Source organism: Myotis brandtii, unplaced genomic scaffold, assembly GCF_000412655.1.
Source record: "Myotis brandtii unplaced genomic scaffold, ASM41265v1 scaffold59, whole genome shotgun sequence".
NCBI classification, from domain to species: Eukaryota; Metazoa; Chordata; class Mammalia; order Chiroptera; family Vespertilionidae; genus Myotis; species Myotis brandtii.
In genome coordinates this window covers 2,306,663-2,317,730 of record NW_005370223.1, presented here as the reverse complement: position 1 = coordinate 2,317,730, position 11,068 = coordinate 2,306,663, and the positions used below count along the sequence as shown (strand labels likewise).

The 11,068-nt window shown below is 38.7% G+C and overlaps 1 protein-coding gene across 1 annotated transcript in view; it reads right to left on the bottom strand.

Moving 5' to 3' along the window:
• CPQ (carboxypeptidase Q) overlaps nucleotides 1-11,068 on the bottom strand; it is a 298,177-nt gene that overhangs the window by 214,974 nt on the left and 72,135 nt on the right. The window contains exon 3 of the mRNA XM_005879253.2: nucleotides 6,150-6,357. Coding sequence (XP_005879315.1) covers nucleotides 6,150-6,357 — 208 coding nt within the window. The remainder of the gene's footprint in view (nucleotides 1-6,149; nucleotides 6,358-11,068) is intronic.

Genomic DNA, 11,068 nt, shown 5'->3' with positions numbered 1-11,068 from the left:
AGGTCACATTACACTCCTTAAAAAAGAAATAACGCTATTCTTTGGGCTTCCATAAATACTACTCCATCTGCTTGGATTATTTCCCATCCCAACCCCATTCCCATAACCTTTAAGCATGATTAACTCCTCATGCTGGAGGAATACGTTGGATCTCTCCAGAAAGCCTTCCTTCCTTGGCCTTCTTTTTTGTTGTTGGTGGTGTGTGTGTGGGTGTGTGTGTGTGTGTGTGTGTTAATCCTCACCCGAGGATATTTCTCCATTGATTTTTAGAGAGAGTGGGAAAGACAGAGCGAAACATCAATGTGAGAGAAACACATCGATTGGTTGCCTCCTGCATCAGGGCCTGGGCTGGGGAGGAGCCTGCAACCAAGGTATGTGCCCTTGACCAGAATCGAACCTGGGACTCTCTGGTCAGCAGGCCGACGCTCTATCCACTGAGCCAAACCAGCGAGGGCCTTCCTTAGCCTTCTTGACCTGGCTGGGCCCCCTGCAATGAGTCCTCATTGTGCCATGTCACTGCCATGCTACTACCATCCTCTACTGCAGTTATTTACTTTCCTGTCTCTACCACAAACCCCCAAGTGCTGGGAGGGCAGCTGGATATACATAACGTACAGCAGGAGCTCAATAAATTCCTACAGAATGAATGAATGATTTTTCCTACTCACTCAAATTGACTTATCCTTCTTTTTTCTCCCCATATGCCAACTTTAACAACTCCTGCCAATTTTATTTCCTAAATATTTCCTGTCCTTCTCCTGCTTTCCACCTGACTATTTCAACTGTTTCAATTCAAGTCCTATTATCTCCTAACTGGATTTCAATCCTTGCCCCTTCAATGCACACAGTGGCCAGAGTGAACTAAAATTCAAATCTACTGCTAAAACCCTTCAGTCACTCCTTACTGTCAACAGGACAAAACCTCGGGCCTTCACATGGCCTGCCAGACGCTCTGTGGTCCTTCCTGGTGTGCCTCTACTATTTCTCAACTCCTTGCTTTTGCATAAGCTCTCCAGAGAAGGCTAACAATTACTGAGGGTGAGAGAGGCAAAGTAGTCTACCAACAAGATGATAAAGGTGGGATTTGAATTCTACAGGCTATGTTTCTAACTAAGCACAGTGCTATCCTGCCCACAACCCATGGCTATTGCTGCAATTCTTGTGCCTGACATACCAGATATTAAATGTGTGTTGAATTAATGAATAGTTGAAAAAAATGTATATTAAAAAAAAATCAAAGCATAAGTTACCCAATGGATCGTAGGCCTCTACCCTACCATTTCTCAAAAAGTTTGGGGAATATTGTAAAACTATCTCTTAAAAATTCCCAGTGCACACTAGTACATTAAAGAATAAGAACTGCCATGAAAGAGGAGTTTGTTTTACTTTTTTGAAGAAAAGCTCCTAACTGTGCTTGAATACAGAATATAAAACATAAAAACACCTACCAACTGCCCCTACTTTGTAAAATAATGAAAGGGCTCCCACTACGTCTTATTGCTAACAGCCTACAGTGTGTACCACCAGTCTGATGATAATCTCTAAGTTTTTTTTAAATAAATAATAGAATTTTATGGCTTTCCAGATTTTACAGACAAGGCCCCCATTCTATAGCTGAAGGATTAAGTGGCCCAAGATCACTCAGCTTATTTGTGACAAAATAAAACCAGAATCAAGCCTAGCAAAACCCATCCAGTGTCCTTCCTACTACTCTGCATCAGTGATTCTCAGTCTGGGGTGACTTTTGTCCAATGTCTGGAGACATTGGTTACAACTATAGGGGATGGAGGAGGAAGGTGCTTAATATTCTACAATGCATAGGACAGATCCCCACAGCAAAGAAGTATTTGGCCCAAAATGTCAATAATGATGATGTTGAGAAACCTTGACCAACACTGAAAAAAAAAGGAATAAAAGAAAAAGTGGCCTGTTCAGTTAACAAAGTAGAGCTTCCACTTTAATGTCTCCCACTAGCCTGCACAGTGCTGCAGCATATTTGACATAATACTGGCATATGAAACTGAAATTGTTTTCTGAATCCATAAAAATAACTGCTGTAGGGAAAAGGCATGCATAAAAAAGCAATTCCACTCATCAGGGCTCGATCAAAATGGCTTTGGATACTATCAACCAAGAGAGAAAATCTAACACATTTTTCTTTCCCACACAATTCCCTCATAAGAATACTTGACTATGTTAACATTTCTAAATATTGCATTTACTAAGCAAGCCTCAGAATACGGCATAGGAAATTACCGGGAAGAAGGAAAAAAAAGGCCAGTCCCTGAAGGCAACACTGTGAGACAGTCTCTCCCTCAGGTGCACGAAACCCCTACTTCCAGGTCATCTGCCCTCTTTGCCAGATCAGTTTGCGTTCAAGCCTCCTTCTGTGTTTGCTTGTGTGAGTGGGATGACCTGAAAGCATCAGACGCAGGAAAGGACCATTTGGGATAATGTCAGGACATTGTCCCCCACACCGGGTGCTACACAGAGGATGCCCACAGGGCAGCCCCAGCTCCACAAGAAAGCCCCAGCTCTCAGGAGTATCTTCTCACCAGTTTCCTCTTCTGGTTAATATATTACAGTTAAGTAAGATGTTATCATTGGGGAAGATGGTCAAAGGGTACATCCAAATTCTCAACACAAATTTTGCACTTTCTTGTGAGTCTAAAATTATTTCAAAATAAAAAAGTTGTTTTTAAATGATGTCATTGGTAGTAGGTCGATTTTGGTTTTGGCTGTGGTCCTTTGCTAAAACAGAACCACCTGATTATCTGATTGGTGAGCGTGAAAGGATATGAACCGGGACGCCGGGGAATAAGAGTCCACAACACCACAGAAGGCTTCTTTACCCATCAGATCCTCTTCCAAAGAGAGGAGGAGCGAAAAAGGAGTAAGAACTGAGAAAGACTTGATGGAGGGAAGACGTGAAGAAGGAATGGACCCAGCACAGGAGGGTTTCCCAGGTGGTAAACCTCATGAGAGCTATAAGGAAACTCTGCCACAACAAAGGACAATATTTATGAGAACTCTGTGCCAAAAAAGAGATGTCGGGGGGGCGGGGGGAGCATGAAACTAAGACACAGTTTCTCCTATGTAATGACTTGGTAGGTAGAGATGGCCCTGCCTGTATCCCGAATAAACTTCCCTCAGACTTAGACACTATCCAGCTAAGGTGTGCCCAGGCATAATGGGACATCCTCGGGGTAGAAAGAAGTGGGAGTCAGGAAATCTGGAGTCACATTCCACATTTGTTCCTCTCAGGAATTTGTGTCCCCCGGACCCTGGGACAAGTCACTCATGGATTCAGTTTGCTCACCTGAAGGTCAGGGAATTGGTACTGGGTTACAAAGACCCCTTACCTCTCTGTCCCGGCCTCTAAGACTATTTTAAGTGTCAGGATAAACTCCATTGATTTAATAAAAAATAAAACCTACTGCTGAAAGACAACCAGTTTCCTATGAATTTTCCAATGCAAATCAGTTCCTTAATGAATGGGAATAGAACAAATATTGCTATTTTAGCACCAGGAGGATCAGCTCAGAAGTCAAAAAGCTTTCATTCTCACTCTCAGACTCATTCTCAACTGCAGATGGGCCTCGAAGATGTGATTTCCCAAGAATTAAACTGGGAGAAAGGAATGTAGACACCTAAAGTCAGAGCTCCCTAGAAGACTGTTTCCCCCAATGAATGCACACATCAAAGTGTTTAAGGTCTGCTGAACCCTCCAGAACATGCCCAAATTACAGAGGAGCAGTTTATAAAGAGGTCAAGTGAAGAGAGAATTTGGGGCTTGGAGGAGTCAAACATGCCACTGTGGGTGCTTTAGGAAGAGGGTAGGATTAATGTGTGTTAATATCCCTATTCTGCCGTTTTCACATATAAAACCCAATAATGTTTATGTATTATTGGCATTTTTAAAAGCCTGTGGTTGCCCTGGCTAGTGTGGCTCAATTTGTTAGAGTGTCACCCCGTACACCAAAAGGTGATGGGTTCTATTCCCGGTCAGAGCAATACCCAGGTTGCGGGTTCAATCCCTGGCACGTGTGAGAGGTAACCAGTTAATGTTACTTTCTCACATCGATGTTTCTCTCCTCTTCTCTCTCTTCTCTCTCTTCTCTTCTCTTCTCTTCTCTTCCTCTCTCTCTCTCTCTCTCTCTTCTCTCTCTCTCTCTTTATCTCTTTATCCATCTCCCTCTCCCTCTTTCTCTCTTTTTCTCTCTCCCTCTCTCCCTCCCTCTCTTCCTCTCTCTAAGACCAATAAAAAAATTAAAATAAAAGCCTGTGGTTAATTCAGTCCATGCTTATGGCTTGATTATGCAATGTGGCTTTAAAATGTGTTCATGCTTCATCAATCACATAGATACTTTTCCAGAGCTGAAAATCACACCTGGTCCATGGTTGTTGGGCCACATCAAAAGGATTATTTATGTGCTAATTGCTTTCCTTTCATTAAGGTGCTGTGCATGATAATGAGATGTAATGGGTTGTGCTAGGTGTTTGCAATGAATAGCTTCTATCAGCCACTGCATGATTGTTAGCCCACCTTCAAGTCACCAGGATGTTCAACCTGCAGGCAGAGTAATGATAGTTTCTATAGAACCTCTTCTTTTTGAGAGATAATTTCCATTGCAAGTAATCTCAGCATTATTTAGCACTATTCTTTAATAGAATGTGAAGTAAGGTAGCGAGAATGTGTCAGAGATGCGAATCAACCTAATGTATCAGACCAACGTTTGTGTCACTGTCAGCATTACTGATAATAAAAAATATAGTGGAATGATTTTAGAAAAGTTTGCCAGAATTCAGGACAGTTGAACTCCCTTACCAGCCTATGAAGGAACAGTTCTTAGCTGGCATTTGAATCTCCGTCATACATTTCCTTTCCCTCTTTCTCCATTCTCATTTTCTATTCGATTATGAACAATATTATATAATTTATTCTTAACTACAATCGCCTCCTATTTAACTCTCCTCCCTCCTTATCTCTTTTGCTTCTCAGATCACTCACCCCAAAGTTTATCTTTATCATAACGTGTGTCTTACAGGGAAAAGGAGAGGGGGCCTGACAGCAGGGAAGGTCAGTGTCATAAAAAAACACTCTGAGGGAGAGTAAGTGGATACTGCAGGGACCTGCTCTCAGGAACAAACCGGTATTACAACTGAAATACAGAAAAACATCCTGAACAGTCAACAGAAAACTCGCAGGAGAGAAACCTGACCCCCGAGGACCGAAAGTGGAGACCGCATAGAGACTGTGCATGTAACATTATTATATTTAAAATCATTTTTTTGAAATACGGTTTATTGCATGGAAAAAATAAATAAAATTTGATTTACATTAAAATAAATAAATTCTTAATTTGAAAAAGAAAAACGCAACACCACCACTCTGAGCTGCATTGCAAAAAAATACAGAAGGGAGAGATCAGAAAAAAAATCAAGAGGGAAGTATCAATGGTCTGAATTAAGACAATAATGACAGTAAAGGCAAGGCAATAACAGATTTTTTAAAAATATGCTGAAAGTGGACTAAATAGGACGCAGTACATGGCTACAGGACAGTGATAAAGAGGAGAGAATAAACAATTTGAAGTTTTCTAACTGTGCTGAGAGGTAGATGGAGTTAGTTCCTTTAACAAAGACCAGAAACTAAGGTGAGGTGTCTGGCATGAAGGAGTTGAGGGGTTCAGCTTTGGACATACAGGGCTGTATTTAGGGCTGATGTCCCACATACCAATGGCAATCAGTGTTTTTCATGGACAGGAAACTTCTAGATTTAAAGAGAATTGAGATAAAGAAAATCTTCCAACCATTTTCTCCTTTTCTCCCTCTCTTCATTTTACTGGGGGAAAAATATGTTAAGAAGCTACTGCGCGCCAAGCCAGCTTCAAATGAAATAAACACAACACACATGCACAAATATTTCCCTCAGCTATTCAGAGGTTGAATGTCCACACCATGGATCCTATTCCACTCTTCAATTAGTCTTTCCTTTCTTCAGTCAATGTAGTAAAACTTTTGATGGGAAAATGTATATACATGAAGCATCTGCAGTGAATAATATAGAAGGACCATCTCTGCAGACTCATGTTATCTCTTGACCATAACTCCCTATTCCCAGACAACCTATTGTCTCTTTCACTCACCTGCTCCGGATACTTGCTACCAATGATCTCTGCTACAGTGTTGAAGGAATCAGCATCTGGATAGTTCTTTGCCCCCATCTTCAGCTGAATGACAATTTTGCTCCCACGAGAAACCATTCTTGACATCATTTCTGCATCTTCCACTGTAATGCAGGCTGTTGGGATTTGTGGCACACCGTCCTGGTATTCCTGAATACCTGTGTGAGGACTTGAGAAAATAAGCCACCAGGTTACCTTAGAAGCAGAAATAAACTGCAAGTATTGTTTTAAGTGACTGCATTTGACATTTGACTTTCACTGATCTTTGTTTGCATATGAGGAACAGGACCCGTGGGCAAATATTGTTTCATTTGCTTTTGATGTAAACGTAATGCTTCTTTTTGGAAAAATAACTTAGAAACTTCAATTTAATAATTATCTCATGGAAAATATTATGTGAAATTTATTTTGATAATTTGGATGATCCTTTAAAGTCTCAAATTGCCTCAAACTTGGAAGAACGTTAAGATTGCCTTCGTGACCAGGCAGTGAACACACCGCTCCAGGAGATAAAGGGAGCTCTGGAGTCCATCGAGGCTGCAGACCAGAACCCCACACATCTGGAAGAAAACTGGTCCAGGGACGCCCAGCTCTCTGGTCACTGACTGGCTCTGGGGCTATTCCCTTCCCAAACCCAGAGGTCCAAATCTGTAGCCTTGAATTGGTGGTAGAACACTTTGCAGAAAACTGTAGAACAATGGGGAACATTTGTGTTCCTATGAAGAAAAGTGCTGAATAAACCCAGGTCCCTGATTGTACCGCTATTTTAAAAAAAATACAAAAAACAATTATGCTTTTGGCACTAAAGAATAAACATTACTGAAACTGGTCAAGTTTTCCCTGCTAATTTCCAAATGCTTCTTACATTACTAGAAACAGTTGGAAATGAAGTTTATATTAATCTACTGTTGATTCAAACTCTAATGGGCTAATCAAGTTTGATAAACTCATTTTCTAAAATTGCTCTTCCAACCTGTCCATTTTTACTCTCCCAGATCACAACTCCCTCAGGACCAAGCAGGCACAGCTTCTGAGTGCACACCTCATCGTATCATCCATTCCCATCTCTGTCAAAGCACAAGCTAGCAGCTCCCTTTTAAAATTAATTTTTCTCTTCATATTTGGTTCAGATTCTCTCATGTTTACAGAAAAGCTTTTCTTATGCATAAACACAACAACCCATTATCATTGTTTTCTTGGTGTTACTATATTGTAGTGACCATATGTCAGGGGACTGTTTACTTACTTAGAGAAATTGCATAACAAAATGATTAAGAATAGGCTCAGGAGCAAAACTGTCTGGGTTCAAATCTGGGCTCTGACACTTATTGTTAATTGACTTTGGGTAAATTATCTTTGCTTTAGTGGCTTCATCTATAAATGGAGGTGATAATAATAATACCTGTTTCATAGACGTATTTTACACATTCAATTAATTTATACAAGTTAATCACTTACTTAGGAACATAGTAAACACTCAATAAATGTTAAATATTTATTTTATCACTTGTCCATTACATTATCCCTATTAAGACTGTGTCATCTCAAGTCCTTAGTAACATCTGAGTATACCTTTTATAAATACTCCTTAAATGTTGACTAAACATGTTATTCTTTATCAAAAGAAAGACAAATGACTTTTAAACTCAAGACTTGTAATATAGAAGCTCAGAATCAGAATCCCTGTTGTAGAATATGCCTGATTTACAATAACTTCTGACTCAGGACAGGCTATGCAGTCACATAACCTACATCACCCCTGGCTCTACCTTTCTTTACCTGCCTAATACCAAGCAACTTAGATTACCTCCCTGTTTCTGAGTTTCTTCATCTGTAAAGTGGAGAAGAATATTAGTATTGACCTTATTAGATTGCTATGAGGAATAAAAGACATAGTATATGTAAAAAATTTAAAACAGGGTTTGGCCCAGCCTGTGTGGCTCAATGGTTGAGTGCCAACCCATGAACCAGGAGGTCACAGTTCAATTCATGGTCAGACACATGCCCGGGTTACAGGCTCAATCCCCAGTGGGAGTTGTGCAGGAGGCAGCCAATTGATTAATCTTTCTCATCATTGATGTTTCTATCTCTTTCCCTTTCCATGCCTTTCTCTGAAATCAATAAAAACATTTTAATGAATAAATAAATAAAATAGGGTTTGGCACATAGTGATTATTTAGTAAACATGTTATTATTATTATTTCTTCAGGGCTAATTTTCCCCCACTGAAATGGTCAAGTAATTAATGACCAAAAGCATTATAAAACATGTACGAAGACCATCTAAATATTTATCATATCTAAGATTCAAGAAATTCTCCTTGTGCTCAGATTTGCTATGAGGAATAAAAGACATAGTATATGTAAAAAATTTAAAACAGGGTTTGGCCCAGCCTGTGTGGCTCAATGGTTGAGTGCCAACCCATGAACCAGGAGGTTACAGTTCAATTCATGGTCAGACACATGCCCAGGTTACAGGCTCACTCCCCAGTGGGAGTTGTGCAGGAGGCAGCCAATTGATTAATCTTTCTCATCATTGATGTTTCTATCTCTTTCCCTTTCCATGCCTTTCTCTGAAATCAATAAAAACATTTTAATGAATAAATAAATAAAATAGGGTTTGGCACATAGTGATTATTTAGTAAACATGTTATCATTATTATTTCTTCAGGGCTAATTTCCCCCCACTGTAATGGTCAAGTAATTAATGACCAAAAGCATTATGAAACATGTATGAAGACGATCTAAATATTTATCATATCTCATGTGATGTCTAAGGTTCAAGAAATTCTCCTTGTGCTCAGACTCTCTTACTCAAGAGGTCATTATAACATTTCTGAATAGGCTCCTTAAATAATGTTTCTAAATAAATCTGTACTGATATGTTACAAGTAAGTGCTCTTAAAGAGTAGACAGGGATCAGGGCATGCATCCATGGCTCCAATGAGGAAAATGGCACTGAAAGGCATCTTCTAACCATGGTTCCAAATTCAAGATATAAAAGCCTTATAATTGCTTCTGCAATTGAGCATGTCTCCCACTGGTGGAATATCTAGCCCTGTTTACTAGAAGTAGGCAGAATGAAGAGTCAACAGTTTTATTTGGAGTCCTATACATTCACTGTCAATTGCCCTACAGAGAAAGATCAGCATAAATACTACCTTCATGATCCACCTGCAAGTTAATAGCAAAGGGTAAATGATAAATAAAGCCATAAAAATAAATAAAATTAAAGATCAATACCAATTCTTTACAAAGTGTTCTAAAAAATGCAGGACAAGGGAACACTTCCCAACTCATTCTGTAAGGTCAGTATTACTGTCATCAAAACCAAAGACATCACAAGAAGAGAAAACTATAATCCAACATCTCATGAATATAAATACAAAAAAAATCCTCAAAAAACATAAGAAAATTGATACCAGCAACATATAAACATCTGAAAAGGATTACATACCATGATGAAGTGAGATTTATCCAGGAAATGCAAGATTGATTTAACATCCCCAAAATCAATCAAAACCAAGTTGGCAGACTCATACTTCCAAATTTCAAAACTTACTACAAATCTCTGGTAATCAAGAGAGTGTGGTATTGGTATGACATATAGATTAATAGAATAGAATAGAATTGAGTCCAGAAAGAAACCGTTATAAGAATGGTCAATTCATTTTAACAAGGGTGCTAATACAATTCAATAGAAATAGAAAAATGTTTTCAACTTATATCTGGAGCCAACCAGATAGCCACAGAGAATGAAGGTATACCTCTATATTAAAACATATACAGAAATGAATGCAAAATGAGTCAGACCTAAATATGAATTAAACTATAAAACTTGATGAACTTGAGTACAGAAATTCCTTCTTATATACAACACCAAAATCCTATGCAACAAAAGAAAAATTAGATAAACTGAACCATAAAATTATAAACTTTTGTATTTCAAAAGACATCATCAAGCTTTGGCCAGTGTGGTTCAGTTGGTTGGAGTACCATCCCATACACCAAAAGGTGTCAGCTTTGATTCTGGTCATGGCATATGCCCAGTTGGGGTGCATACAGGAGGCAACTGATCGATGTTTCTCTCTCACATCAATGCTCTCTCTCTCTCTTTCTAAATATCAATAATTTTTTTTTAAATGACACCATTAAAAAGTGAAAAGGCTAGCCACAGAATGGGAGAAAATATTTGTAAATCGTGTATCTGATAAGGCACTTGTATCTAAGAGCTCTTAATTCAATAATAAAAAGGCAATCCAATTAAAAATGGGTAAAGAATTTGAATAGGTTTCCTCCAAATAAGATATACAAATGGATATTACCCACATGACAAGATGCTGAATATCATTAGCCATAAAGGAAATGCAAATCAAAACCACAATGAGATGTCACCTCACATCCTCTGGCTATCATAAAAAAGACAAATAAAAAACAAGCATTGGCAAAGATGTGGAAATATAAAATGGTGTAGCCACTTTGAAAAACAATTTTGACAGTTCCTTAAAAAGTTAAACATAATAGTATAGCTACCATATGACCCAGCAATTCTACTTCTAGGTATATACTCAAGAGAAATAAAGATATATGTCCACAAAAAATTTGCACACCAATGTTTGTGGTGGCATTATTCATAGTAGTCAAAAGGTGGAAACAAGCCTAATGTCCATCAACTGATGAATGGATAAACAAAATGTGGTATTCCCCTACAAGGAATATTAATTAGCAATACAGAAATAATGTTTATCCGAAGACATCAAAAACACAAATTTGAAAAACATATACATCCATTTGTTCATCACAGAATTATTTACAATAGCCAAAATATGGAAGCAACCTAAGTGCCCATCAATAGACAACTGGATAAAGAAGTTGTGATAT